A 26,083-nucleotide genomic window follows, 5' to 3' on the forward strand; every position below is an offset into this window, starting at 1 on the left:
CCAGAACACCTGTGGGTTTGATTATGACCCGTGGAGCAAATTACCAACCTTAGATGAAGACCACCAAGCCACAACAGTTTAAGCAGAATAATAGTGAAGTTATCATGGGGTGAAAAAGTAGATTTTGGGATTTCTGGTATGGGAGTTCAGGAGGCAAGATGGAGGGAACTGGGCATGTCCAGCCTTTCTCCTTCTTCCTCTTGGCCTCCATTTTCTGCTGTGATGTTGGCACTTACAGATTGGTTTAGAGTAGAAGCTCACTGTCTAACATAGGTGATAGGTATTGGAAAGTAATTGTAAATATTGTACACGTAGTTTTTAGAATAAAGACATGACACCTCCCCAGGGGCAGGCAGAGTGCCTGGAACTGTCCTGCTGGACAGACCTCGGCAGGACAGGAGAAAAAGAATTTTATAGATAAGATACAATAAACAACCTTGAGACTGAGAAATGAAGAGCCCTGACTCCTTCTTCAAGCGCCAGGCTGGGAAAAGAGACTTTCAAACTCTTCTCGGGGTCACTGTGACAAGCTAGAGATCCCGACATTCGAGATGCTCTAAAATGGACGAGGAAACCCCACAATGCGGACGAGTGTCCAGTGCCGCTGTAATTAATGAAGCCCCGTCTATGCTGCAATCAATGAACCATTCACTCGGTAATTAATGAACCATTCTCTCGGTAATTGCCGGTGCCGCGGCCCGGCCGGGTCCCCTCAGAGCGGCACCTCCGCCCCGCCAGGGGGCGCTCGCGGCGCGCCCTTCCCGCCGGGGCGCTCCAAGATGGCGGCAGCGGGGCCGTGGCCGGGGCTGTGGCCGGCGCTGTGGGCGGTGGTGGCGGCTCTGCTGCTCCTGCTGCTCTGGCGGCGGCGGCGGGCGGGCGGCGCGGGCCGGGTGTGCGTGGCCGTGCTGGGGGACGTGGGCCGCAGCCCGCGCATGCAGTACCACGCCTTGGCGCTGGCCCGGCACGGGCGCGAGGTCGCTCTGCTGGGGTACCTCCGTGAGTGAGGGGCGGCGGGGCCGCGGGGCCGGGCGGGGCGGCCGCGCCGCTGACCGGGCTCTCCCCCCGCAGAGAGCCGGCCGCACCGGGACGTGCTGCGCTCCGAGAACATCCGGCTGGTGCCCGTGGCGGAGCTGAGCGGGCTGCGAGGTGCGTGAGGGCTGGGCCGGGAGCCGAGGCTGCGGGGGGACGGGGGAGCGTGAAGAGCCCTCAGCGTGTGCGGGCCCAGCCCCGCCGCACGGCCGGCTCCCACCCTGCTCTGCCTTTCTCTGTAAACAGGAGCCCTGGAGTTAAACACTGCCTGTACATTGGTGCTGTTCACGTGCACAGTGAAATGTGGACATGATTTTCATTCTACCTCTTTCTCCCCCACCTTGTGCTTACCCCTGTTGCTCAGAGAAGCTGTGGCTGCCCTTGTATCCCTGGCAGTGCCCAAGGCCAGGCTGGACAGGGCTTGGAGTGACCTGGGATAGTGGAAGGTGTCCCTGCCATGGCAGAGGTGGGATGAGATGAGCCTTAAGGTCTTTTCCAACTCGAATCATTCCATGAGTAGGATTTCTTTCCATACAAAATACAGAATGAGAATTTGTAGGGACCACAAGATATTGCATGGCTTTATAGTGATCATAGAATAAAATCACAAAGGTTGGAAAAGCCCTCTAAGAACATCGAGTTCAACCATTCTCCCAGCACTGCCAAGGCCACCTCTGACCCATGTCCCCAAGTGCCACATCCATGTCTTTAAACCCCTCCAAGGATGGGGACCCTCCACTGCCATGGGCAGTGCCTGACCACCCTTTCCATGAAGAAATGTTTCCAGTATCCAACCTAAACCTCCCCTGGCACAGCTTGAGGCCATTCCCTCTCCTCCTGTCCCTGTTCCCTGGGAGCAGAGCCCGACCCCCCGGCTGTGCCCTCCTGTCAGGAGCTGTGCAGAGCCACAAGGGCCCCCTGAGCCTCCTTTGCTCCAGGCTGAGCCCCTTCCCAGCTCTGTTCCCTTCCCTGGACATGCTCCAGCCCCTCAGTGTCTGCCTTGGAGTGATCCAGCCTGTCCTGATCCCTCTGCAGAGCCTTCCCACCCTCCAGCACATTGACACTCTCACCCAGCTTGGTGCCATCTCCAAACTTGCTGAGGGTGCACCAATCACTCACCCAGGTTGTTAGTAAAGTCCATTTTCATGTTATTCTGCCCCTGTCTCTGCAGAGCTGGCTGGTTCTGATGTTCACATTTCTGTGGGGAGGGCTGTAATTCTCTTACCTGTTTTTCTGTCACACTGCAGTGGGACCAAAGCTTTTGCAGTATGTCCTAAAGGTGCTCGTGCAGTCAGTGCAGTTACTGTACACATTGCTGAGGATAGATCAGCCATCCTATATTCTCCTTCAGGTATGTTTTGTGTTGGGGCTAATTTCAGTACAAATAAATGCTTCACAGAGTTAATTATGTCAGAGCTGAGCTGGTTTCATCACTGGTGTAAACCCGTATGCAGCTATTTTTTGGCCCTAAACTTGGATTGGTCTGTTAACAAGTCAAGTTTTCTCTTCCTGTTAGTTCTTGTGCTTTCAAACTTCATTGCCATGGGTGGCAGTAAAGAATAAATCTTACTGGAAGTATTGGTGTGTTTATTGGAAGGGAATTTTGATCTTGATCCAGGGTTAAATTTGAAGTACCTGCCAGTGTTCATAAGTGAATACAAACAGTCTGTTCATGAAGCTCCTTTAAGGTGATGCAACTTCAATTTGATTTTTGCTTCTGGTATTTGCTTTGTGTTTGTCACTTGGTCACAGCTGATGCTATTTTGGTTTTGTTTTTGAGCAGAATCCCCCAGGCTTACCCAGTATAGCTGTTGCCTGGGTGGCAGGGCTGTGGTGGGGGAGCAAACTCATCATTGATTGGCACAACTATGGGTACAGCATCATGAGCCTGAGTCACGGGAGGAGCCACCCACTGGTCCTGGTTGCAAAATGGTTTGTGCACTCATTTCTGCTCTCTATAACTGATGTGCCTCGGTGAATTCAGAATGGAGGCCAGTGGGGAGGATGTGATTGGCACAGGGAGGGGTTTCTGGGCTTTGCTGTTGGTTTCTGTTCTGCAGCTGCTTTGTTGAACACATGGGAGGGGGCTGCAGGAATTAGGCAAGTTGCTTTTATGCAAATGTTGCATAAAACCTATGCAAATGTTGATCTTGTTGTTGGAATTTCTTTATATGTCCTGGGTTTTTTATTCTCTAATGCTGCTTTACACTCCAGCTCTTCTTTGAACAGCTCCTTGCTGAATAGAATTGGTTTTGTGTAGTTAAAGGCTTTAAAGGCTTTGGAGAATAGGAGTCCATCAAAAATTGACAATCACATTTCAGTTCTGGGGGCAGTTGGGTTTCTTTGGGTTTTGTTTGGCTTTCATCAAGCATGGGCACTGGGAGCAGTTGCTGCAATTGCCTGCCTGTGGTTTCTGACTGATATTTCATTTTTGTCAGGTATGAAAAGCTTTTTGGGCGCTTGTCTGACTATAACCTGTGTGTCACTGATGCCATGAAGAAAGATCTCTGGGTGAATTTCAAGATAAAGTAAGTCATGTGCCTCAATTTAGTGTGTGTATGTGCTAAGTAAATGACAGAGCAGATCCCTGAGGATTCAGGATTCAGAGGGATCTTCCAAAAGCAGCTCTCCTGAGCTCATGCATCACCACTGAAACACATCAGCTCAGTTTTGTGATGGGCCGGTGTGGTGTGGGCATTCAGGAGTCTTCATCATCCTTCTGAACTAGCACACCCCACTGACTGAGGTGGCAGTCCAGGAGCCATGGGAGTTTGCTGCAGGCTGCCTGTGGAGCCAGAGAGGGACAGGTATCACTGGGGTTTGAGCAATCACTCTGGCCTGAACTTATCTTGAGGGCTTCAAGATCAGGGGCAGTTAAGGAGTAAGTTTGAAAATCAGGGCAGTGATGTCTGCAGTTCTTACAGGTGCATTTCACCCCTAGAATAAGCACACCAGAAAGGGTTCTTTGTTTCTTGTGCCCACCTTGGTGTGTTCCAGTAAACTTCAGGAATACAGGAAGTTGTAAGAGTCAAAAAATGAATTACTTTGCTGTATAGTTATTTTTTTGGTTAATGTTTTAGTTTTGTAGTTAATTTTTTCTGATTACATTGTTGCAGCCTGCCACTGTACCATGTTCATGTTGTTACATCTGTATCTTATTTAAGCTGCACACTTCTTTCCTCCCAGGGCTGTAACGTTGTATGACAGACCAGCATCTTATTTTAAAGAAACACCATTAGACCTCCAACACAACTTGTTCATGAAACTTGCCAAGGACTACGAGCCCTTCAGACCACGGTGTGTGCAAGTGCAGCTGCCCCTGCATTGTAGGAGCATTGGGGGCAGGACAGTCGGGATGGAGACAGAGATCTCTGCAGCCAGGTCAGGAACTTGGGGTTTATTGCACAGGGCCTGGGTGCAGGGCCCTGCTGGGAGCTGCCAGCCACAGCTCAGAGCAGGCTGAGAGAAGAGAGGGGGAGAGAGGATGAGAGGGTGAGAGAGTAAGGGGTAAGAGAGCGAGGTTCCCATTACAATACAATAAATCTTATTCTGTGTTGAATATTCTAATTCTCACCAACCAATCTAGTACAAGATACAAATCCTATAGCATTTACATACAGCCCATAAGAATCATTACATTACCACACTGTGTTACATTTTAAACCCTAAAAACTCCTCTTTGGGCCCCTTCTGCCAAGCTGTAGGGTCTGCTCTGACCCTTGGAGCTGTCTGCAAACAGAGGGTGTTGTTTCATCAAAAGGGAATTACCTTCAGCTGGCCACAGCATTGTTTTCCAGTTGTTCAGTAACTGAGGGATCTCAAAGCTTGCTTTCATTTCAGTCTCACTTATAGTTTCTATATTCTCAAAATCTTTTGCCAGACAATCATATTTATAAGGCTTTCCTGTTTCATCTTCCCCAACACTGCATCCTTACCCAGGGCACATGGAGCTGTGGCACTGTAGTTACCAAAATCCTGTGTGGGGTGTTCTGACCCCAGCAGGCACAGGGGCACTGAGGGCCCTTAGTGTCATTATAGAGCACAACACAGCACAAAGTACCACGACTCCATCAGAAGGGTGCAAGAGAGATTTATTACAGCAACATGTTGCTTTTATACTTTTTCAAGATATTTACATTCACTTAACATGCACATTCACTGCCCATTGGTTATAGGAAAGAAAAAAAGTTCTCAGTGGGTGACCAAGGAGCCACCTCATTCTGTGAGCCAGCTGGAGTCCATATCTCTTAACTTTCCCTCCTTCATCACATCTCCTTGGTGACAACCTTGGTGTCTTCCTCAGGAGAGATATGGGGCTTTCCTTTATCTTCAGGAGGCCTTTGCTGGCTCACAAGAACAGCACAGAATGTCTCTCCTACACATTAGTTATCACTAGAGAGGCCAGAAGAAATGAGATGATTGAGCTGTGGTGACACAGGTGGTGAGAGGATTGAGCTGTGGTGACACAGGTACTAGAGGTGTTTTGTTTCTAAAGCAGTTGGCACCAGCACTGAGGCAATCTGTGCTGAGTGTCTTGGGTGGAGCTCTGCAGATGTCTGCCTCCCACTGACCCCACTGCACTGCTTGGACGCTTCCTTAATAGCATCCCTTCCTTAATTATGGTGCACAGCCTTCAGCATCTTGGTCCAAGGGTTAAAGAAACACTTCCCTCTGGCAGTGCAGGATGTCACCTGTAGCAGACGTACCAGGGAGTTGACTTCACCAAACTAAGGCCTGAAAAAGCAGTGAAATCCACAGTGCATGCTGAGGATTTTTTGGAAATGTCCAGCTCAGAATGTGTAGGTTTGTCACTAGAGGACACGAAACAACACGAGCACACACACTGCTGTTCTCAAGGTGAAAAAAGGAAAGTTTATTTTCTGACTCCAGCATTTATAGATTTCTAAAAGTGACAGTGGATTGGAGGGTGAAAGTGCCACCTCTCCAATGACACTGGACAAACTAACAGTCTATCAAATTTCTCTTCCTCTATAAAAGAATGCAAAACAATAAGTTATTTACAAAAAGTGTGTGAGAAAGTTCGTTACAAGAATGTAAACATCAAAAAGCTTAGAAAATCTTAAAAAATCAAAGCAACATAGGTTCTGAGTTTAGTTGAGTACATGTGCTGTTGGTCTCCATGCTGTGGTAAGTGTGAGACAGACTGTGGAAAGGGAGGCTGACTGTGCTCAACTTGTGAAGGAAAACATTTGGCTGGAAAGGGGAATTGTGCCTGTAGCAGCAGGAAAGAGGGAAAAATGGCCTGCCCTGTCCTGGTATTTCTGTCATGTAATCGTTCTGTTTCTAGACAAGTTGAGCAGCAAATCTGAAGCCAAATGTGTGGGAATTGGTGCCAGCTCAGCAGAATGCTCCCTGCTGTTGCTGGCTGTGTGCAGCTCGTGCTCAGGAAGTTGTGTTTCCATAGTACAGAGCTGGGAGTCCCGGTGCCGACAGCTCGGCCTTCACCCAGAGGGATGGCAGCAGCGGGACTGTGCTCAAGGCCAGGGGCCGGCCTGCCCTTCTCATCAGCAGCACCAGCTGGACAGGTTGGGAATCACTTCTCTTTTCCATGTCAAGTAGGGTGTTTGTGCTTTCTCACACTTGAAGTTGTGCTTGTCCTTTGTTTTCCTGGGAGAATTTGAAGACAAGGTGTGTATGGTGCAACGAAATGTTGTGTAACTGAAATAATACTACAAATGAATGGGGTTTTTTTGAAGTTGGATTTTAATTATAGAGCTCAACTTTAAGAATAATTAAAAGAGGTTTCCTGGTTTTTTTTTTAGCTTTCATTCTAGACATACCGTCTTGCATGGTGTAAAACAGATTGAGAAACTCAAATATTTACTCCTTACTGAGCACCCTGAAGGTGCCTCTGCCCATGGCAGGGGGCTGGGATGAGCTGAGCTTTAAGGTTCCATCCAACCCACACCAATTTGTGATTCCATGATTTCTGATGGTGTTTATTACATAATTATGTACACTTTTTCCCTATGTATGAGGAAGGGAACAAAGACTGGAAACAAATCCATTGCCAGTAATCATGGGCAGGATTGTCTTTATCTCTGAATAATCAGGGCAGTTTTTACACTTAATTCTCAGTTTTAGAAACTAGAAAATTTTAACTTGATAGCTTCAAAGATGTGAAGTATTTGTAGCTGGTTTATCTGTCATGTTGCCCACAAGGGAGATAAATACTGTGTATGGTTATGGACTTTTATTTATGAAAATAAACTAGGGGAATTTTAATAGATCATTTTAGTAAATAGTAACCTTTAAGTACAAACTATGTACTTAACCTTTGAGTACATGGTATGTGTTTAAATTGTGTAGGTGAAGGTGAGGAAATCTCAATTGTTATTTAAAGTCAAAAATTTTAAATGGTAGAAATATGAATGTTACTAATGAAGCCTTCTCTTTCAGAGGATGAAGACTTCTCAGTCCTTTTAAGAGCTTTAGAAGGTTGGTATGAAGGAATTGGTCTCACTCTTTCAAAGATCTTCTGGACACTTAAGAAGGGTTTTGCTAAAGAGCAATGCTTCTATATTCAGGTGAAAATGCAGTTGTATGGATTAATTAGCACTAATTTCAGATTAGTAATTGAAATACAGCAGTGCAACATCTGAATTCAATTAGAGGAGTTGTCAGGGAGAGTTAAATCTCTAACTGGTTCCTAAACTGCAGTTTTATTTTCTGAGCTATTACATCTGCTCTCCACAGGTATCTGCTAATGGGAAGGGAGGGAATACTTTGTCTTATCTTGTAGACTTTGCAGCTGCAGTTCCAAATTGATCTATTGAAGCAACTGACTGGGGAGCAGTTGAAGAAATGCTTCATGCATAAACAGCCTGATTTATTTCTGGAGGAGTCTGTAAATGTTAACATTGCTGGATTTACTGCTGTGTTACTCATGCATGCTTGTAAGGAAATTGCTTGTAGTGGGAAGCTCAGTAATTAATGCACTGTCACCCCTCTTCAACCAAGCACCCTGAGATATGTCAGCTCTGACCAGTGTTTATCTTCTCCAGATTATGAGAGGTTTATCGAGGAGGGAGCTGAGCTTCCAGCTTTGGTGTGTGTGATAACAGGTGAGAATGTTTGTGTTACAATTCTTCCAGTGCCAACAGAAGGTTTAGTTGTCACTTTTGTTCTGTGCTGGCTCTTCTGTTGCTGGTGGGAGGGAGGGGGACTGTTGCCTTTGTGTCTGGTTATCAGGACAGTGATTTATAGCTGAGTTATTGCACCATCCACCAATTATGGCACATCCTTAAAGAGCCTTCCTGTCTGCTCCAGCTCTGCATGAAAAACAATCTAAGGGCAATGTTGAGATGATGCTGCAAAAGCAATGTCAGGGAAAGCAGCCTGAGCTGTGCTAGGGGAGGCTTAGACTGGATACTGGGAGAATTCCTTCATGGAAAGGGTTATCAGGCACTGGCACAGCTGCCCAGGGCAGTGGTGGATGGATTCACCATCCCTGGGGGAATTGAAAGCCCTGTGGGTGGTGGCACTCAGGTGTGGGTCAGTGTTGGCCCTGGCAGTGCTGGGGAACAGTTGGGCTTGATCTGAGAGGGCTTTTCCAACCTTAAAAATGGCATGATTCTACATTGATGGGAAACTAATTGAAATACTGAGTAAGAGAAGTCCACGTGCACATTCCTTTCAAGGGAACTTAAGATTTTTCATGTCTTTTTAGGGTCCCACAAATGTTGTATTGTTTGTGCACCTGATCCAACAGGAGCTTGTATTTCACAGGCCCACACTGTTTTCAGTCATCTTGATAAAACATTTTCTTTCTGTTTTACACAGGTAAAGGACCTCTAAAAGATTATTACAATGGACTGATCCAAAAGCTGCACTTGAAGCATATCCAGATCTGTACGCCATGGCTGGAGGCTGAGGATTACCCTCTTCTGCTTGGTAAACAGTGGGGGATGGAAAAGGCTTGAGGATGTGTGGGAAACAGCTCAGCACAGTTGCAGGGGGCTGATGCAGACTTGGAGAACATAGTCAGGAATATTGCTGGTTAGTGACAGGATATTCATGGATTTGACTCATTCCAGCAAAGAATTGTTGGAAATTCCTCTGGCTGGCTTTTCCCTGTTTCCCAAGAAGTAGCTGTGCTGTTTCAGCCTGCTCTTGGCACTCTTTGTTTCTTCCAGCTGTGCTGAAATACAGGTGCCTGTGGATGTTCTACTTTACCTTCAGGGTCACTCCAGTAAATGAAATGAAAATGTTGTTGGCTGAGCAACCAAAAGTAGCTGAAATTCTAAATTAACATGTCATTGGAATGTTATTCCGTCAGGATCTTCATTGCAACAGCATAAAGGGGGAGTAATAGAGTTATAAAATATATATTCAATGTGATCTTCTTTCTGCAGGGTTAGAGCCTGACAATTTATGTGGCTGTGAAACACTGTTTATTTGGTCCTTTTTAAAAAAATTAACATAGTGTCTGTAAAATCACACTACAGTTCCTCTGTTTGAGCTGACTTCAGCTGGGAGAGGTCACTAGTGAGCTCACAGTGTGTACTGATGGGGTTGTGATGGGGTTTTCCTTTACTTACCCATTTTTAGCAGATTAAGAGGCAGAAAGGCTGTTTTAAGATACATAAAACTTCAAAATCCCCTTTAACATGCACTGACTATTTTTCTAAAACATAACTAATTCTGAGTCCCAAAACACCCTGTACTTTATTCTTTTCCCTGATTGCTTGAAATTGTGTCTGGGTAATTGGAAGTTTCACTTGCACCATCCAAAGCAGCAGGAAAATGAAGGTTTGCAGGAGGACAGAGGAGCTGCTTTCAGAGAGTTCAGACTGTGTTGTGTTGGATTTCAGGCTCAGCAGACCTGGGGGTGTGTCTCCATAAATCCTCCAGTGGTTTGGATTTGCCCATGAAGGTGGTGGATATGTTTGGCTGCTGTTTACCTGTGTGTGCAATACATTTTGAATGGTAAGAGCTTATTCTGTTACAGCTCAAGGCAATCACATAAAACAATATTTTTACAAAGCCAGAGTTTAGCAGCTACTGCAGGAATTCAATGAGATCCCTGTATTTTGCTAATTTTAAAATTAAATAAGATAGAAATCAAGGTTGGTTTTAGTTTAAAAGTTAATACTAGTTTCCACAAAATTAGGAGCATTTGATGCAAGCACTTGCCCTAAAAAATCCCTGTATTCCATTGTTTCCATATCTTTAATTTTAAAAGAATCTTTCTTCTGCATAGACACACCTGTTCTCTGAAAGGCTGAGTGTATGCATGGGCATTCTTGGTATTTCTGGTCCTTTGGGAAAACAGTAGCTTTATAAAAGAAGATAAATTCCTGTGAAGATTTCATGATAGATCATGGACAGATTTTCCTTGTGGAAAAAAAATCTAGTTTGAAAGTAGATAATTGCCCTGGTTTTTAATGGATGTCCAGATAAGTGGCACAAAGACAGAATGAGGGCCCTTTGGTACAGTTGTGGTAGATTTAATCTGACATAGAAAGGAGAAGAAGTCTTTAGCTGTTTAACACTGCCTGTTTGACTCCATGATGTCAGGTGTGGGGCCATAATGATACAGATACCCTGGTCTGGTCGTTTGGATGTCACTGTGCAGCACTGCAAACGTCCCACTCGCTGCTTTTTGGCTCAGTTCTCCTTTTGTGGCTTTTTTCACAGTTTACATGAACTGGTGAAGCACAATGAGAATGGGCTGATATTCAGGGACTCACAGGAACTTGCAAAGCAGCTGAAGGTAAAGGCTCTGACTGATTTCTTTCCCCCCAGAAATAACCCCAGAGGTGTCACTGTGTGAGCAGCCCTTTCAGATCTAACATCACCTGTGTGTTTTGCAGTCTCACAAGGCTGGCCTGGCCTGGTGAGCATTGTTTGCCTCACTTCTGTGTGAATGTGAACCTGAAGCTGGCAAAAGCATTTCAAATTCTCTCCTTGTTCTCTCTTCATGGGGCCAGACCCCAGAACTGCAGCTGTAGTTGTGGATTAACACTGGGGAGGCTGGAATGAGCCTGAAATGGAACATGATAGTTATTTTTCTGTGGTTTTGTTTGTTAAATTACAGATGCTTTTCTTGGATTTCCCAAGCCTGGAAGGGAAACTTCACAGCTTCCGAGAGAACCTGCGAGAGTCCCGGCAGCCGCGCTGGGACCAGAGCTGGGACCAGACTGTCCTTCCCTTGCTGGGCAACGGGGAGTGACTGGGGAAGGAGGTGTCAGACACATTCCTGCAGCTGCAGGGATTTGGGAAACGGTGAATAAAGATTTTGTATTGTCTGCACTTACAGTTTCTAACTCCTTTTCTTGGCTCTCTAACTCTTCCTGTACAGTTTCAGCTTCCTGGGTGAGTAGGAGGTGCTGAAGGTGCTGAGCTGTTTGTTGTGTGAGAACCTGTGCTGCTTGAAGGGCCCTTTTTGGTGAAGATCCCTGAATACAGATAGAAACTATGACCAGCTTCACCTCCTGTACAGTCAGCACTTCAGTAGGTGATTTGGGTATGGTTTCTTTGGCACATGGCAGATGCTTTTCATTGGAATTGTTTCATTTAATCTGGTCAAATTGATGGCCACTAATTGCCCAAGCACTGAATATCCTCCTGTGTGGATTTACTGGGACAGAACCATTTTGTTTCCAAGTTGAGTTTCCTTTTGACAATGTGTGCAAGGGTGTGGAAGCACAGCACTGGGGTGTGACAGCTTTACTGGGCACTTAGAGCAAAGCAGAGCTTGCAGTGTTGTCCCTGTACTCTGAAATGAAAGTCCCCATTTACCTTGGGAAAGAACTTAAAATTCTTCTCTTCTTGAACAGAGGGACAGAAAAGGGAAAAATAAACCCCAAAGTATGTATAACTTAGTCAAAAGGCACTTTGCTTTGTGAGTGCTTACTCAGGTACAGCCTTCAGCTTTGTATTAAGCTCAGTATTCACATGCAAGCCTAATGCTTACAAGATTTTTTTCATCACCCTTTTGATGATAAAACAGATGTCAGTCATTGGTAACTTGGCTTGGACTGTGTTTACTGCTCCTCAGAGCTCCTGCTTCAGGCTGGGAGGTGAGCACTGGGCTCTGCACCAGCAGTTTTAAACTCTGAGCAACTACTGAATGTCTGCTTTTGTCAAAAGAGAAAAGGTGAAAATAGGGTCAAGTTGCTTTACTGCAAGAATTTGGCAAAACGTCCAGCTTATGAATTGAAGAATGATCCATAAAGATTGATTTGGCAATTTTTTAGTGTTTATTTCCTGTTTTCAGTAAAAATCCTGTCTAGAGGTTTGGCCATTCCTGTGCACATGGAGATAAATTAGGCACTTCTCTAATTAAACAGTAATGCCAAAGGCTTTAGAGAGGTTTCCTCTTCATATAACAGAACTTCTTAGATCCAAAATGAGCTCTATACAGAACCTTTGTCTTGAATTTTGTGTAAGGGGAGATAAAGGAGCTCCTGTGTGGGCTGCCAGTTTGTGTTTACTCTGGAAATAACACCTTTGAGTTCTTTTTGGGGACAGGGAGCCAAAACCTGGGCTGGGGTTATTTCTGCTTGATCCCAGCAGTTATGGTCTCCTTAAGCTTGAAGAATAAGAAGATTCTTCAGGTCTCAAGTTAGGTATCATCATTTTTCTCTCCATTGCTACAGAAGGAGGAGGTTGAAGTTTTTAAATTTAATTTTAAGTAGTTTTTAGTAGAGCAAAGGAAGCTAAAAGAGAAGAATGAGCATCACTTTGATTTTTGTGCTTCAGGACCAATGCTGCCCAACAGGAGAGGGATGAATGGATGACGGGAAGTTGCAGAGCAGGGGAGCTCAGTCCTTTTTGCAGGATACCTGGAACACTGCTGTGGAGAGTGGTTCCTTTTTCATTGCCAGCCCTGCCTGGATTCCCAGCAGCCACTGTGGAAGTGGCAGTCCTGTGAGAGAAAGGGACTCATCATCACTGCAGAGTAAAGATGCACCTGATTTGCAGCAGAGTCATCCTGGGCCACAACTACAGGAACTGCTCACTGTTTATTGGGGGTTTTTAAGCCAACCCCAACTGCAAGTGTACACAGAGATAAAACACCAGAGTAGATTATTACAGCTGGTTTTACAAACAAAGCCCATTGATTACTCTAAACATTGCTTTGCTCCCTTGTCTGTGGGAGATCCTCACCCTGTGATCTGCAGGTTGCCCCCAATACTTACAAATCACAACACAGCTGGAAAAAAACCCTGCTTGAATTCTGCTGTCTTCTACAGAATCCAAATGAAGTATGATTGGGGCTTTTTGGTTTCTGTTGCCTGAGGTTCAGTCACTTCCCAGGGGCAGCTGCAGGCTTGGATCTGTGCTGGGAATTAGAGGAAGGACTCCATGTGTCCATGTGTCCAGCTGTATCCTCAGAACCTCCTTTCCAGAATTCAGGATAATCTTGTTACAGGGCTGACACAGCTCCTGTTGGTCTCAAAATTCCAGTTCTGTCTGCCAAGCTTATATAAATAGCTGTAGAATAGTTACATCTGGCTGCACATCATAGAGAAAATTACAGCTGCTGTGGGCTGGAATCACCTGCCACCTGATCCCAGCTTTATCTGTGAAGAGAAACACTGAGAATCATATTTATGCCTAATAAAATGAAGAGCAAAAGTTGCATGACAAGTTCTGTAAGAAGAGATCTTTAGCATGCTGTGATTGACAGGCAAATGCTTATGAGTGTTTTTGTAAAAATCCCATTAATGCCTCTGCTGAACAGTCAGTGCCACTTTGTGAATTAACCAGAATTTCCCAGAATATCCTGAGCTGAAGGAAGCCACAGGGATCATCAGGTCCAGGTGGTGAACACCAGCTGACACTGCAAAAGATAGGCTTTAGAAGTTTATATGAAGAAAAATCCCCAAATCTATTTTATTTAATCTCTAGTTGGGGGTTTTTGTCAAAAGAGAAAAGGTGAAAATAGAGTCAGGTCAAGGAACAAGTAAGATAAGATAAAGGGTTTAGGCTGCATCTCAGGTGTTACCACTGACAGTGCAGCACTGATGGCTCCCTCCTTTAACCTTAAACCTCTTTTTACTTTCCTATGGGCACCAGATTACAAATCATCCCTCACAGATGTGAGCTGTGATAGCCAGGATGTACCCAAAGGTGAGTTCCAAGCTCCTGCTGAAATCCATGGGTAAAAGCTACTGCTCCTAAATCCAGCTCTAGGATAAGATCCTGCCCTTGGACAATGCTCCTGCTCCTCTTTACCACAGAACAAGTAATGGGGAAAGGCAAAAAGGCAGAACTATTGAACACTGGATGGAACAGGCACCCACCCAGCTTAGCCTGGAACAGCTGATACGTGTCTGGATTTCGGATTGTGGAGGCAATGAACACCTCAGGAGCTTTCCTGTCTGCTCTGGAGGTGGAGAGTTTCTGTAGCATCCCAATGAGGGCTAAAATTATCTCAGGATCATACACCACATCTACAAAAAAAAAAAAAAAAGAAACATACAATATTTATTGAGAATTGAGCAAAAACCAGAATAAAAACTGCAAAGCAGAAATAAAATCTTCACAGTGCAGGAGAATATTGATATTTTATGGGCTATGCCCTCATCACTAAAAATCAGTGCTCCTTTTTGTAAATGGATTGTCAGATATTTTATTTAAGCCCATCCTAAGGGAGGCAGCAGAACCACTGAGTGTTGGTGCTCTGTTCCCACTGCCCTTGGCAAAACAAACCTGCCTTGTTAGAAATGAGGGGTTTAGAGGCTGCTGCCAAGGACTTGCAGATGTTTTCATCTGGAGTCATTCCCTGGAGAGCAGAAATGGTGGTGAGAGGTCAGGGAACACCAAGGGCAGCGGAATGCTGATGCTCAGGGGGCTGTTTCCTGCACAGAGGTGTGCAGGTGTGCAGGTTTCCTGCACAGGTGTGTGCAGGTGTGCAGGTTTGCTACACAGGTGTGTGCAGGACTGTGCTCTACTGCAGTTATCATGCTGCAGTGTGCTAAGGACTGCAGTGAGTAACAGCAATAACAGAGGTGTCAGTGCCCCTCAGCTCTTGCCCTCAGAGTGCAGCTGGGGCTGGTTTGGGCACTGAGCAGTGTTACTGCCATTAGGTACCATGCAGCGACTTCATTTTATACAATTCCCATTCTCTGTATCCTGTGATACCTGAGACGCCAAAGTAATTTTTGCACCTGGATTCTCAGGTTTTTCTTTGCACAGCTCCAAACCAGGGTTTAAGTCCTACAGCTGAGACATTCTGCTCTCACTGGGTATCACCACCATCATCCTACTGCCACTAGATTTTCCATGACTGGATTTTTAATAAAACTCCCTCTGAATTTATACACAGACAGGTCCAAATACAGCCTGTAGCTGGCTGTTGTTATTCTGTTACTCCTCAAGAGGCTGCTGGGGTCACTGAGCCCTGCCCACCCCTGCTCCCTGTGTGTGCAGTACCTGCTGCAATGACAACGTCAGCTCTGAGAGCCAGCAGCTGTTTTTCTGTCACTGAGCCCCAGTCAAGCTCAGCCACAATCACTTTTGGGGTTTGGAAACTCTGTCCTTCCCCCTCCTGTCCTTGGGACTCTGTTTGGATGCTCCAGGTCACGTCAGGCTCCGGGGTGAGGCCGTTCAGCTGCAGGTTCTCCCCCAGCTGTCTGAGAACACGGGGGTGGCAGTCACTGAATATGAACGTCCTGGGCTGGCAGCTCTTGCAGATGGCAATTCCAGTGAAGCCAATCCCACTCCCCAATTCCAGGATTGTCCTGAGGGTAATGGAGTAAAAAGTACTATCAGGACTCAGCACTGAGTTAGAAATCAAAATATTCTAAATATAATTAAAGGTAAAATCAGTTCCAGATAATTACAATAATTTTTGAGTGAAACATCCACAATCTAACCTTTGTCCCAAGCAACTGGAGAGTTGGGAATAACTGACAGTGGAATTGTCAGCATAAAATTAATTAGCTGAAATGCTGATTTCTGTAAGGCACAAAGCATTCCCACCAGAGGGAGGAGAGACATTCCCACCTGGCTTTGGCCATCTGCAGCACAGTTGTTTCCACCTGAGCTGGCTCTCCAGTTTTTAGTCAGTGGAGAGAAACAAACACTGAGCAGCACAGTTCCTTCCCCTGTGAGCTTAATTATTATTAAATTATCCTTCCTCAAAACTCCTTACTCATCTTGACTGTTTATAAATAAACTGGAAATTATGTGATCAGAGCTGCACACTAATCTAACACAGATAATCCTTGGTACATCCCATCATGAGGTGAAGGTTGTTAGTGAAATTACTGAAAACTGAACAGCTGACCTCACAGAGCAGGTCAGACTGCACAGTGCAAGGATTTGATCCCAAACCAGGTCTTAAACCAGGCCCTCTCCTGGGTTAAAGTTTGGCAGAACAGACAAGAGCAGCAATTACTCAGCAGCAAAAGGCTCTAATTTCAGTTATTTTGGGTGCATAGTCTGTTATTAAATATTTCTGTTATTAAATTACAGTTGTGTAGTTCACAGTATCAAAGGGCTGGAGCCAGGCTGGCAGAGCTGGGGGTGCTCACCTGGAGAGGAGAAGGCTCCAGGGACACCTCAGAGCCCTGCCAGGGCCTGAAGGGGCTCCAGGAGAGCTGGAGAGGGACTGGGGACAAGGGATGGAGGGACAGGACACAGGGAATGGGTTCCACTGCCAGAGGGCAGGGATGGATGGGATATTGGGAATTAGGAATTGTTCCCTGGGAGGGTGGGCAGGCCCTGGCACAGGGTGCCCAGAGCAGCTGTGGCTGCCCCTGCATCCCTGGCAGTGCCCAAGGCAGGATGGGCAGGGGTTGCAGCAGCCTGGGACAGTGGGAGGTGTCCCTGCCCATGGAATGATGTCCCTTCCCAGCCAAAGCATGGTGTGATCCTGCAGGATCACAGCTCTTCGGTGCAGCCCTGCTGCTGCCATACCTGCCCCTGAAGAGGCTGGGGTTCTGCAGGGCCCACTGGGCCAGGTGCAGGGCAGCCTCCCAGGTGAGGAGCCCCGTGGTGCCCCCGGAGATCAGCGCTGTGCTCTCGCAGAGGCTCACGCAGTCCCCCGAGGGCTGTGGGACACAGGGAGGCAAAGATGCATCAGCACAGGCCATGATTGAGAGTTTACAATCAACAAGAGCACCTGGAAAAAGGCAGGAAGCACTCCAGGCTTCAGGGTGTGTGGCATTCACATTCTCTGAAAAAATTCCTTCGCCCAGGGTTTTTCTCCTGGGAAGCTGAAAGGCAGTGAGAGAGGCCTCAGAGAAAAGGAAAACAATTCTTATCTCATTTGCTTCTCCTGTGTTGTGCTCATGTGGAATGTGTTTGGAAAACCACAGGCCTGATTGGATTCTGCTGTGAGTTGTTTTCACTCTGGCCAAACAGGGCCAAGCTGTGTCAGGACTCTGGAAAGAGTCAAGAGTTTTCATTATTATCTTTTCAGCATTCTGTAAGTACCCTTCCTGTATTCTTTAATATAATATAGTATAATAAAGTAATAAATTAGCCTTCTGAGAACATGGAGTCAGATGCATCATTTCTGCCTTTGTTGAGGCACCCTGCATTTACAATAAAGGTTGGTGTTTTTAAAGCAAATTATTGCTTCATTTGGGTGAGTAAATGTGGTTTAGAACAGTGCAGAGTCAATTTTTACCAGTAAGTAGTTTTTGTAACAGTGAGTAGATTCTTCTTCTTCTTTTAGAACATCTGCCAGTGCCTCATAGAGTTCATCCAGGGGTTCAGCTGCTGTGGATTCAAGCTGTGGGGGAGGAGAACAGGGCAGCTCTGAGCATCACACTGTCATGAAAGAGAAAACAACTGCACTCTAAGCCCCATTTTAGTACAGTGAATTTGCACTGAATGTTGTGGTTGGTTTTTACATCAGGTATTCTAAAGGGAAAAAAAAAAAGAGAAGAACAAGTGAAAAATAAGCTGAAAAGCAAGAGATACCTTTTTGATGAGCTCAGTCAGGAAGCACCTCCTGTACTTGGCCGAAGGGGGATATTTCACACACAGAGGGTGAAGAACTGTCTACAATGAGAAGAGCCATGGAAACCAATTACCCAGGGCAGGGTTTAGGAAAGGCACCAAGGACTACAGGAGGGCAATTAATTGGGTCTGGGTGCCATGAAATGCTTTGGAATTTAGTCTGTACAAGAGATTCTAAGCCAGAAACTGAAATGGGATGATTTCTGACAGGTTTGTGAGTTTACATAACTGTGGTCACAGATTTCTTACTTTTGGTGGCAACAAAAGTATCACTTTTCAATAGAGCAAAGAGGAAAATAAAATGAAAATAATCCAGTTTACTCTCCTCCTTCTTCTGCTCTTCTCTTCCTTCTTTCCGTTTTGGTTTGCTGCCTGATTTGTGCTCTCCATCCGCAGGGACAGTTTAGCACCCCCATTCCCTGTATCCTGAACATCCCGGAGCCATTCACACCAGTGCTCTGGCACGCGGGTCTCAGTTTTGATCTAAGAACACCCAAATACCGGGCAAAGAAGGAAATCCGCGGTTCTGCGGGGCCTAACGAAACACCACGACACCGGATCACCGATCTCCGTACTTCTGAGCAATTCCGGCGGATTTGGGACACCCCGGTGACGGCACGGGGGCGACTCCGAGCCGTCCCTCACCTTGTGCAGAATATCAGCCAGCAGCGCGGCGTCCGGCGCGGTGCGCAGGCTTTGTTCGAGTTCCTAGAACAGGATAAATAAATAAATAAATAAATAGATAGATAAATAAATAAATAAATAAATAGATGAGGCCGCGGTGCCGCCTCCCCGCGTCCCAGACCCTCCGTACCGGCCAGGGCAGCGAGCGGAGCGGCCGCGCCGCCAGGAAGCGGCGCTGGAAGCGCAGGGCCAGCCCCGGGCACGGCTCGGCCATGGCCCCGGAGCACACACGGCCGGGCAGGCCGCGGGTCCCGGAGCAGGAGCCGCCCCGAGGGCGGAGCGGCACCGCCCCACAGGCCCGGAGCCCGGAGCGCCCGAGCGGGGATCGAACCCGCGGCCCCCGGACACGGCTCCGCCACAGAGCTGCCCGGGCCGCGAGGGGGCGCCACGGCCCCGCTGCCCGAGCGGGAACTGAGAGAGCGGGGAAGCACCGGGATGGGGGAAAACACACACCGGGATCGAGGAAATGAACACCGGGGGAAATACACACCGGGATGGGGGAAAACACACACCGGGATAGGGGAAATAGACACCAAGATCGAGGGAACACACAGCGGGATCGGGGAATCACAAGCCGGGATGGGGGGAATACAGTAATCGGGGAAACGTGGAATCACTGGATCAATGAATGATTGGGATCACAAGAACCGTGGAAACGTTGTAATTATGGAATCGTGGAATCACTGGAAACATGGAAATACACAAACACAGAATATTGGAATAATGGAATCAGAGGGATCATAGCATGGTTTGGTTGGGAAGGGTCATTAGGGACCATCCCATCCCACCCCTGCCATGGCAGGGACACCTCCCACTGTCCCAGGTGCTCCAAGCCCCGCCCAGCCTGGCCTTGGGCACTGCCAGGGATGCAGGGGCAGCCACAGCTGCTCTGGGCACCCTGTGCCAGGGCCTGCCCACCCTCCCAGGGAACAATTCCTAATTCCCAATATCCCATCCATCCCTGCCCTCTGGCAGTGGGGAACTATTCCGTGTCCTGTCCCTCCATACTGTTGTAAAGTACACTCGTCCCTTCTGTCCCGTCAGCTCCCTGTGGGCATTGGAAGAGGCCCCAGCTGACTACCCCCGCTGTCCTTTCCCCAGCCCCTCCCGGTTCCCGGGTTCCCCTCACGGCAGAGCCGCCACCTCGGCGGCCTTGCCTGGCGCGTCACCACTGCGCGCCCCGTGACGTCACCGCCGCGCGCCGCCGCGAAGGACACGGTGCCCGAGCGGGGCCGAACGGGACCGGAGCGAACCGAACCGGGGCGGAGCGAGCGGCCCGGGCGGGCTGAGGCGCCATGAGCGGCTCCGCGCAGGATGAGAGGCTGCGGGTGCAGCAGCTCCGCGCCCTGCGGCGCCGCTGGCTGCGGGACCAGGAGCTGAGCCCGCGGGAGCCCGTCCTGCCGCCGCAGCGGCTCGGGCCCGTGGCCGCCTTCTGGGAGCGCTTCCTGCGGCCCGGGGATCCCTGGCGGCAGCAGGTGAGCGGCGGGACGCGGGCACCGCGCGGCCTCGCCCGGGCCGCTGGCCCCGCCTGACCGCCCCTGTGCCCGCAGGTGCACACGTTCTACCAGGGCGGCCGCTTCGTCCTGCTGCGGGTGCTGCTCCCCGCCTGGGCCATCACCTACTTCGTGAAGTACCATGTCCGGGTGCGTGCGGGCCCGCCGGGGGCAGGGAATGGCCGGGAAGGGCCGGGGGGATGGAGCGGGAGTGGTGCCACAGCGGGTGTGGAGGATGCTGCTCACATTCGGCTGCAGATGAAGGTTATTCCCTGTGGCCTGTTCACCGCTTGTGTTGCCTTGCTGGGGTAGCACTTATATATAAATTTAGTGTGATACTTCATCTCAAAGAATGACCCTTGTGAGGCCTCAGCTGCAGAGCTGCCCCAGCCCTGGGGCCAACAGCAGCAGGACCTGGAGCTGCTGGAGAGAGTCCAGAGGAGCCCATGGAGATGCCCCAAGGATGGAGCCCCTCTGGAGCCAGGCTGGCAGAGCTGGGGGTGCTCACCTGGAGAGGAGAAGGCTCCAGGGACACCTCAGAGCCCCTGCCAGGGCCTAAAGGGGCTCCAGGAGAGCTGGAGAGGGACTGGGGACAAGGGATGGAGGGACAGGACACAGGGAATGGCTCCCACTGCCAGAGGGCAGGGATGGATGGGATATTGGGAATTGGGAATTGTTCCCTGTGAGGGTGGGCAGGCCCTGGCACAGGGTGCCCAGAGCAGCTGGGGCTGCCCCTGGATCCCTGGCAGTGCCCAAGGCCAGGCTGGGCAGGGCTTGGAGCAGCCTGGGGCAGTGGAAGGGTTAAGGCTCCTTCCAACCAAAACCATTTCATGATTTATGGTAGTGCCCAGCTTCTCCTGATCACAGGAAAGCTGTGTCTGAATTGTTCCTGTCCTGCAGGAACAGCCCTGGGAATAACCAGGGCAGCAGTTGGTGTGGGGAGGGAAAGGGGCCAGCCCTGCCCTCCCTGGCAGGTGTGACTGCTGCAGCCTCAGGTATTTCTCTGAGTTGGAAGGTTTAACAGAACTTGTTCTTATCACAGTTTGTATCTTGGAAGGGTAGTGGTGCCCATTTTGAACACCCTTTGTGCTTCCTCCAAGTAACACTGTTCTCTTTGCCCCTTCCCTGTGTTCTCCCCCTGCTTCCAGAAATCGCCGCACGGGGTGGTCATGACCAACCCACGGATATTCCCAGTAAGTCTCTCATGGCCTGTCTTGTCTTCCAGCTGTGTCACACTGACAGGAAGGGGTTTCCAGGGAGCTTTGTGCAGCACCTGGGAAATGTCCAGTGACAGCTTTCTTAGGGGATGTGCTGGGTCCTGTGGGCAACACAGGGATAGTGGGTTTGGGCACTTTAATCTTGTCTCAGTCCCTGTTTCAGTGTTACCTCCTCTGTAGAACCTGGCTGATGCTGCCCATCCTGGGTGGAAAATACAAGCATTCCCTTTGGGAATGGGTGTTCCAAGCCCCAGTGATTATTAACACATGGAATCACACAGGAGTGGCTCTGCTTCTCCTCACTGCCAGCCCTGAGAATGTTGGTTCTGGCTTGGTCCCAGTCCCTGGAGGTCCCCCACACTCAGGTGTCCCCAAAGAGTTGTGTCACCTCAGCTTGGGACAAGTTCCATGAAGCAGAGAGTGTCACAATGCTTGGTATTTTCTGTTTCCAGGCTGCTCTGAGCTGTTACTGATTGGTTTAACAAGTCAGAGGGCAAATACTCCTACAGAAGATCTGCTCTGCTCTTTCTGACTGCTGCCCATTTTTGGCATAACACCTCCTAATCATGGTCCATCTAAAATAAAATTCTAAAACATTCCATCCCAAACAACCATCCCAAGCAACATGCTGAAGGTCAAGCTGTTGGCCTCTGTCTTCAGCCTCATTTTTGAGTCGAGTTAGGTCAGCTCAGCAGGCCAAGACTGTGCCTGGAGCTGGAACAAGTGGCACTGGGGCAGCAGGTTGATTTTTGAGGAATTCCATGGCTCTCCATGGCCTCTGGGCCGTGGGGTTGGACTCACTGATCACTGCTGGAGGGGATTATGCAGTGCTAGAAGTAATTTTTAAAACAAAACAGGCTCAAAATATGTGGCTGCTGTTCTGTAGTGAAAACAAGGGGTAAAGCAAGTACAGGCTCCAGGAAATTTTGCTGTGATGTTACTCCAACATTCTGGGGATGTTGGGGGAATGAGAGTGTTCTGAGTGAGTTGTGTGAGATTCTTGCCTGGAAGTGGGGACAGTTGCAGGTTCCCTGAAGGACTGGGCTGTGCAGGGGGAGTCTGGATGCCACAGGGAATGCTCACCACGCTCTCATCCCACAGGGGGACAGGATTTTAGAGACTGGAGAGATCATGCCACCCCTGAAAGATGAGCACCACAGGCACCACTGATGGCCAGGAGCTGATTTCCTCTGTGGGTGAACATGGCCAGAGTTGCACCTGCTGTGTCTCTTCCATAAAAGAGTCTTCATTGTGCATTGTCTCAGCTTCTCTGTCATTTACTGTCTCATTAATCCGTGTCATTCCAGGTGCTCCTCCTTTGGGAGTTCATTATTGCTGGATCCTGGGGATCTCCAAGGCCCTTACTCAGCTCTCAGTGAGACCTGGCAGAAGGACAGTGTGGGCCTTGGGGTGACAAGAGAGACACTCTGGATCCCAGGGATTTTGGAGCAGGCTGCTCCAAGGAGCAGAGCTGAGCCCCTCACACACTTGCTTCTCCTTTCCCACTCTACCAACCCCTTCTGACAGACTTCCAGTGAAAACGTAGCTTCCACCTATGTCATCCCACCCCTCTGCCTAGGTGGGGTAGCAGAAGAGGCCCTGCTGCCAAAAACCCTTTTTACCACTCTTGCCTCTGCCTTCAGCCCTTTCTGAGGAAGAGTCTTCCAGCCCCCACATCCCTGGGACACTTTGCACTGGGAAGACTGGTCTCTTAAAGAGCAGTGATCCCTGTGGGTCCCTTCCAACCTGACATATTCTATGATTTGAAGGCTTTAGTAGGTACTTTGGGGATAGGAATGGTTAAAGCAGCAATCCAGAGGGTCACCTGGGTGCCTGTGACAGAATTCCCTCATGGAGCCATGAGAGAGCAGCCCAGCCCATGTGTGTGAGGAGCTGGGGACAGGTCAGAGCCCCTGTACTGTGTTTGGGGACAGCCAGACCCCTCACATTGGCTCTGGTAGGCACTGGAACCATCAGGGCCGTGGCAAACATGGGGAAAACCCCAGCAGTCAAAGGAGATGAGGGAGGCTGTGGACCCCAGGCCCTTGCCAAAGCCACATCCCTTTCTTTCCTTGGGCAAACAGTGGCTCAGGGTGGGACAGCACTGAGGAATGAAGTGGGGGGCAGTAGGATTCTCTGGGTCATCCCTGGGGAAGGTTGGGGGTCACTGGGGGGGTGGGAGAGTGAGCAGGGGCTGTTGGGGAGCACTGGGAAAGTAGAGAGTCAGAGGGAGCCTGGGGGTTCAGGGGTGGTGGGGTTGGTAGAGGGGCTGCAGGGGGATGAGACTTGTCCTTCCCAAGGCCCTGGGGGTCCCTGTCACCACCCCAATGTGTGCCCAAGTGCCACAGGGAGCCCACCCCCCTGGTCAGTGACCAGGGCACACCTTCCCTCCCTGGGCTCCCCTGACACCCCCACCCCACTGAGGACAGCTGGGGTACCCCAGATCCCTGAGGTCTCCGTGCACTTGTGGACTGCTTGTGAGGAACTGGGGACTGTCACATCTCCTGGGGACACCACACACCCAGGGGGATGCCTGATACTCCCAGAGCTCCCAGATTCCCCCAAGAATGCCCTGATATTCCCAGGGCTCTCTAATTCCCCTAAGGAAATGCTGACAGCTCTCCTCCTCTAGTGAGAATTCCCCCAGGACTGCAGGGAATTCCTAGTACCCCCAGAGTGCTATGAACATCCCCACAGCTCCAGCAACCCAAGAGACACCCCAGTTCCCCATGTCCCCATGATCTGGGCCCCAGGTGGCCATTTTAGGCACAGACTCAGTCCCAAGGACAGGTGTGGGGCCCTGGGATCACCTGGGGGTTTTGGAACAGATAATCCTCCCTGAACAGAGGGGATGGATACCCTTCCCTCAAGCAGGGAGAGGTTTGAGAGCCATAACCCCAACAAAAAAGACTACAGAGCACCTTGAACGTGTGCTGGCACAGCTGCAGCAGGACCATTCATCTCCATCCCCTGAGCTGTCCCACTGCAGGTGACAGCACGTGGTGCTGGGCAAGCAGGAGCCACGAGCCTGGTGTCAGCCCAGGCACTGCTGACAGCTGCTGGACCTGTGCAATGACCATGTGCCTCCACAAACACAGTCTGGATCTCCCCTGGGCCATCCATGTACCTCTCAAAGTCACTGAGTCCAATTTCCCTCACACCAAAATGTAGGAAATGCATTCTCTTGACAATGAAAGCAAAATCTTCTGGGTTTTTACCATATTGTTCCCTCAGGTGCCCTCAGCGTTGCACACACAGATATTACACACAGCACTACATCTTCTACCTAACTTTGAGATCCCTACCACTAAAAACATCACTGATCAGTGATAGATGCACACATAGATAATCAAAGAGTCACGGAGTGGTTTGGGTTGAAGGAACTTTAAAGCTCATCTTCTCCCACCCCCTGCCATGGGCAGGGACACCTTCTACAGTCCCAGCTTGCTCCAAGCCCTGTCCAGCCTGGTATTGGACATTTCCAGGGATCCAGGGGCAGCCACAGCAGCTTTGGGCACCCTGTGCCAGGGCCTGCCCACCCTTATACAATATATACACGTTATATATTTCGTCAAGAGTTGCATTTCCTTGCACCTGCCTTGCACCTTCCATTGCAACAGCTCAAGGAGGAAGATCTCCTCCCAAAACAATGATGGATGCAAGGCTTTCTGTCCTGCCCTCTGACAGCCATCAGGGCCTCCTCGTGCTCAGGCTGCGGCTGGGAGGGTTGAGGGCAGGCACCAGGAAGGAGCCACTTGCCAGTGTGAAGTGATGGTCACAGCAGAGGTGAGAACTGAGGGAAGGCTCATTCAAGATTGGTGTCCTGGGAAATGACGACTATGGAAGATCCTGGCATGTGGAACACGCAAACCCTTCCTCTCTCTCACCTGAGGTGCCTCAGGCAGGAGCTGCTGGTTCCGGCACTGCCAGAACACAACGGGAATTCTCCCTGTGCATCCCCCAGTCCCTGCCAACGCTGGGTGTGTACCCCTGGCCTTGGCCAGCTGGGTCTGCTCCAGGCCACCTCCCATCCTCTGGGGTATCCCATGGCACAGCAGCTCGGGATCAGTGCCAGGGGAGCTCACAGAGACATCCAGAGCCATGTCTGGGCTGACACACATCGATCCACGGCTGCTTGCATCTCAGCTGTGCGAGTCCATGGCGTGGAGATGGTGCCTCAGGTTTTGGCTTTTCTGTTTTTCAGATTCAGTGCTTTAGTGTGCACTTCTAAACTTTGTATTAGGGGATGGTGAGCTCTCATCACAGAGTAGGGACACAAAACAATTCCTTCTCTAGCTGGGGATCAAGGACAAATGATCCAAATCTCAGGCCCAAGAGCACAAACAACATGGACTGAAGAGAAAAACAAGCAGGATGGTACTTTCATAAGCTAAAGCTGTAATTAGACAATTAACTCCAATATGCAAATGGAGCAGAACTCATAAAAGTGTGAGACCCCATGACTGGTTGTGCATTTTGTGACCATTTTAGTTCACCTTGGGTGCAGCCCTGGCTGGACCCTTGTGCTGCCCAAGGTGGATCCATTGAGGCCTCCTAACAAATCCCTACTTTATTCTGTAACTCTGTCCAGTCTCTGTTGTAGGGCAGCCTGCACAGGGCATCAGGGAGAGCTGGCTGACACTCTCCTCTGTCAGATTTGGGAAGGGCTGGTGGTGGGGGAGAACCTTTGCAGTTGGAGGAAAGCAAGGTTTGTAC

The 26,083-nt window shown here is 49.2% G+C and overlaps 3 protein-coding genes across 3 annotated transcripts; 2 read left to right on the forward strand and 1 right to left on the reverse strand.

Moving 5' to 3' along the window:
• The first annotated feature begins 817 nt into the window (after positions 1-817).
• Positions 818-11,295, forward strand: ALG1 (ALG1 chitobiosyldiphosphodolichol beta-mannosyltransferase). Its single transcript, XM_030958060.1, has 13 exons — positions 818-996; positions 1,069-1,146; positions 2,277-2,380; positions 2,813-2,961; positions 3,468-3,557; positions 4,216-4,410; positions 6,460-6,575; positions 7,450-7,488; positions 8,055-8,114; positions 8,833-8,943; positions 9,864-9,978; positions 10,690-10,765; positions 11,090-11,295. The coding sequence occupies exons 1-13, from the start codon at positions 933-935 to the stop codon at positions 11,222-11,224; spliced, it is 1,332 nt and encodes a 443-aa protein (XP_030813920.1). The 5' UTR covers positions 818-932; the 3' UTR covers positions 11,225-11,295.
• Positions 11,296-13,093: 1,798 nt separating this feature from the next.
• On the reverse strand, positions 13,094-18,921 carry EEF2KMT (eukaryotic elongation factor 2 lysine methyltransferase). The gene is made up of 8 exons (XM_030958152.1): positions 18,788-18,921; positions 18,619-18,681; positions 17,935-18,015; positions 17,639-17,743; positions 16,924-17,057; positions 15,436-15,743; positions 14,304-14,453; positions 13,094-13,580 (listed from the first exon to the last, which is right to left on the reverse strand). Exons 1-8 carry the CDS (start codon positions 18,869-18,871, stop codon positions 13,480-13,482), a joined length of 1,026 nt encoding a protein of 341 aa, XP_030814012.1. The 5' UTR covers positions 18,872-18,921; the 3' UTR covers positions 13,094-13,479.
• A 928-nt stretch (positions 18,922-19,849) lies between these two features.
• On the forward strand, positions 19,850-22,631 carry NDUFB6 (NADH:ubiquinone oxidoreductase subunit B6). The gene is made up of 4 exons (XM_030958224.1): positions 19,850-20,132; positions 20,208-20,300; positions 21,299-21,343; positions 22,469-22,631. The coding sequence occupies exons 1-4, from the start codon at positions 19,953-19,955 to the stop codon at positions 22,535-22,537; spliced, it is 387 nt and encodes a 128-aa protein (XP_030814084.1). The 5' UTR covers positions 19,850-19,952; the 3' UTR covers positions 22,538-22,631.
• The last annotated feature ends 3,452 nt before the right edge of the window (positions 22,632-26,083 follow it).

This window comes from Camarhynchus parvulus, chromosome 14 (assembly GCF_901933205.1).
Source record: "Camarhynchus parvulus chromosome 14, STF_HiC, whole genome shotgun sequence".
NCBI lineage: Eukaryota > Metazoa > Chordata > Aves > Passeriformes > Thraupidae > Camarhynchus > Camarhynchus parvulus.

Excerpts from the sequence above, each read along its gene's own strand:
- NDUFB6 (XM_030958224.1), top strand. The coding sequence starts at position 19,953 with ATGAGCGGCTCCGCGCAGGATGAGAGGCTGCGGGTGCAGCAGCTCCGC. Across the intron at positions 20,133-20,207 it reads GGGATCCCTGGCGGCAGCAG|GTGCACACGTTCTACCAGGG; the intron begins GTGAGCGGCGGG and ends CTGTGCCCGCAG. Across the intron at positions 20,301-21,298 it reads TCGTGAAGTACCATGTCCGG|AAATCGCCGCACGGGGTGGT; the intron begins GTGCGTGCGGGC and ends CCCTGCTTCCAG.
- ALG1 (XM_030958060.1), top strand. The coding sequence starts at position 933 with ATGCAGTACCACGCCTTGGCGCTGGCCCGGCACGGGCGCGAGGTCGCT. Across the intron at positions 2,962-3,467 it reads CTGGTCCTGGTTGCAAAATG|GTATGAAAAGCTTTTTGGGC; the intron begins GTTTGTGCACTC and ends CATTTTTGTCAG. Across the intron at positions 7,489-8,054 it reads CCTTTTAAGAGCTTTAGAAG|ATTATGAGAGGTTTATCGAG; the intron begins GTTGGTATGAAG and ends TATCTTCTCCAG.
- EEF2KMT (XM_030958152.1), bottom strand. The coding sequence starts at position 18,871 with ATGGCCGAGCCGTGCCCGGGGCTGGCCCTGCGCTTCCAGCGCCGCTTC. Across the intron at positions 15,744-16,923 it reads CCCAGCCTCTTCAGGGGCAG|GACAATCCTGGAATTGGGGA; the intron begins GTATGGCAGCAG and ends CATTACCCTCAG. Across the intron at positions 13,581-14,303 it reads GCTGTTCCAGGCTAAGCTGG|ATAAAGCTGGGATCAGGTGG; the intron begins GTGGGTGCCTGT and ends TTCTCTTCACAG.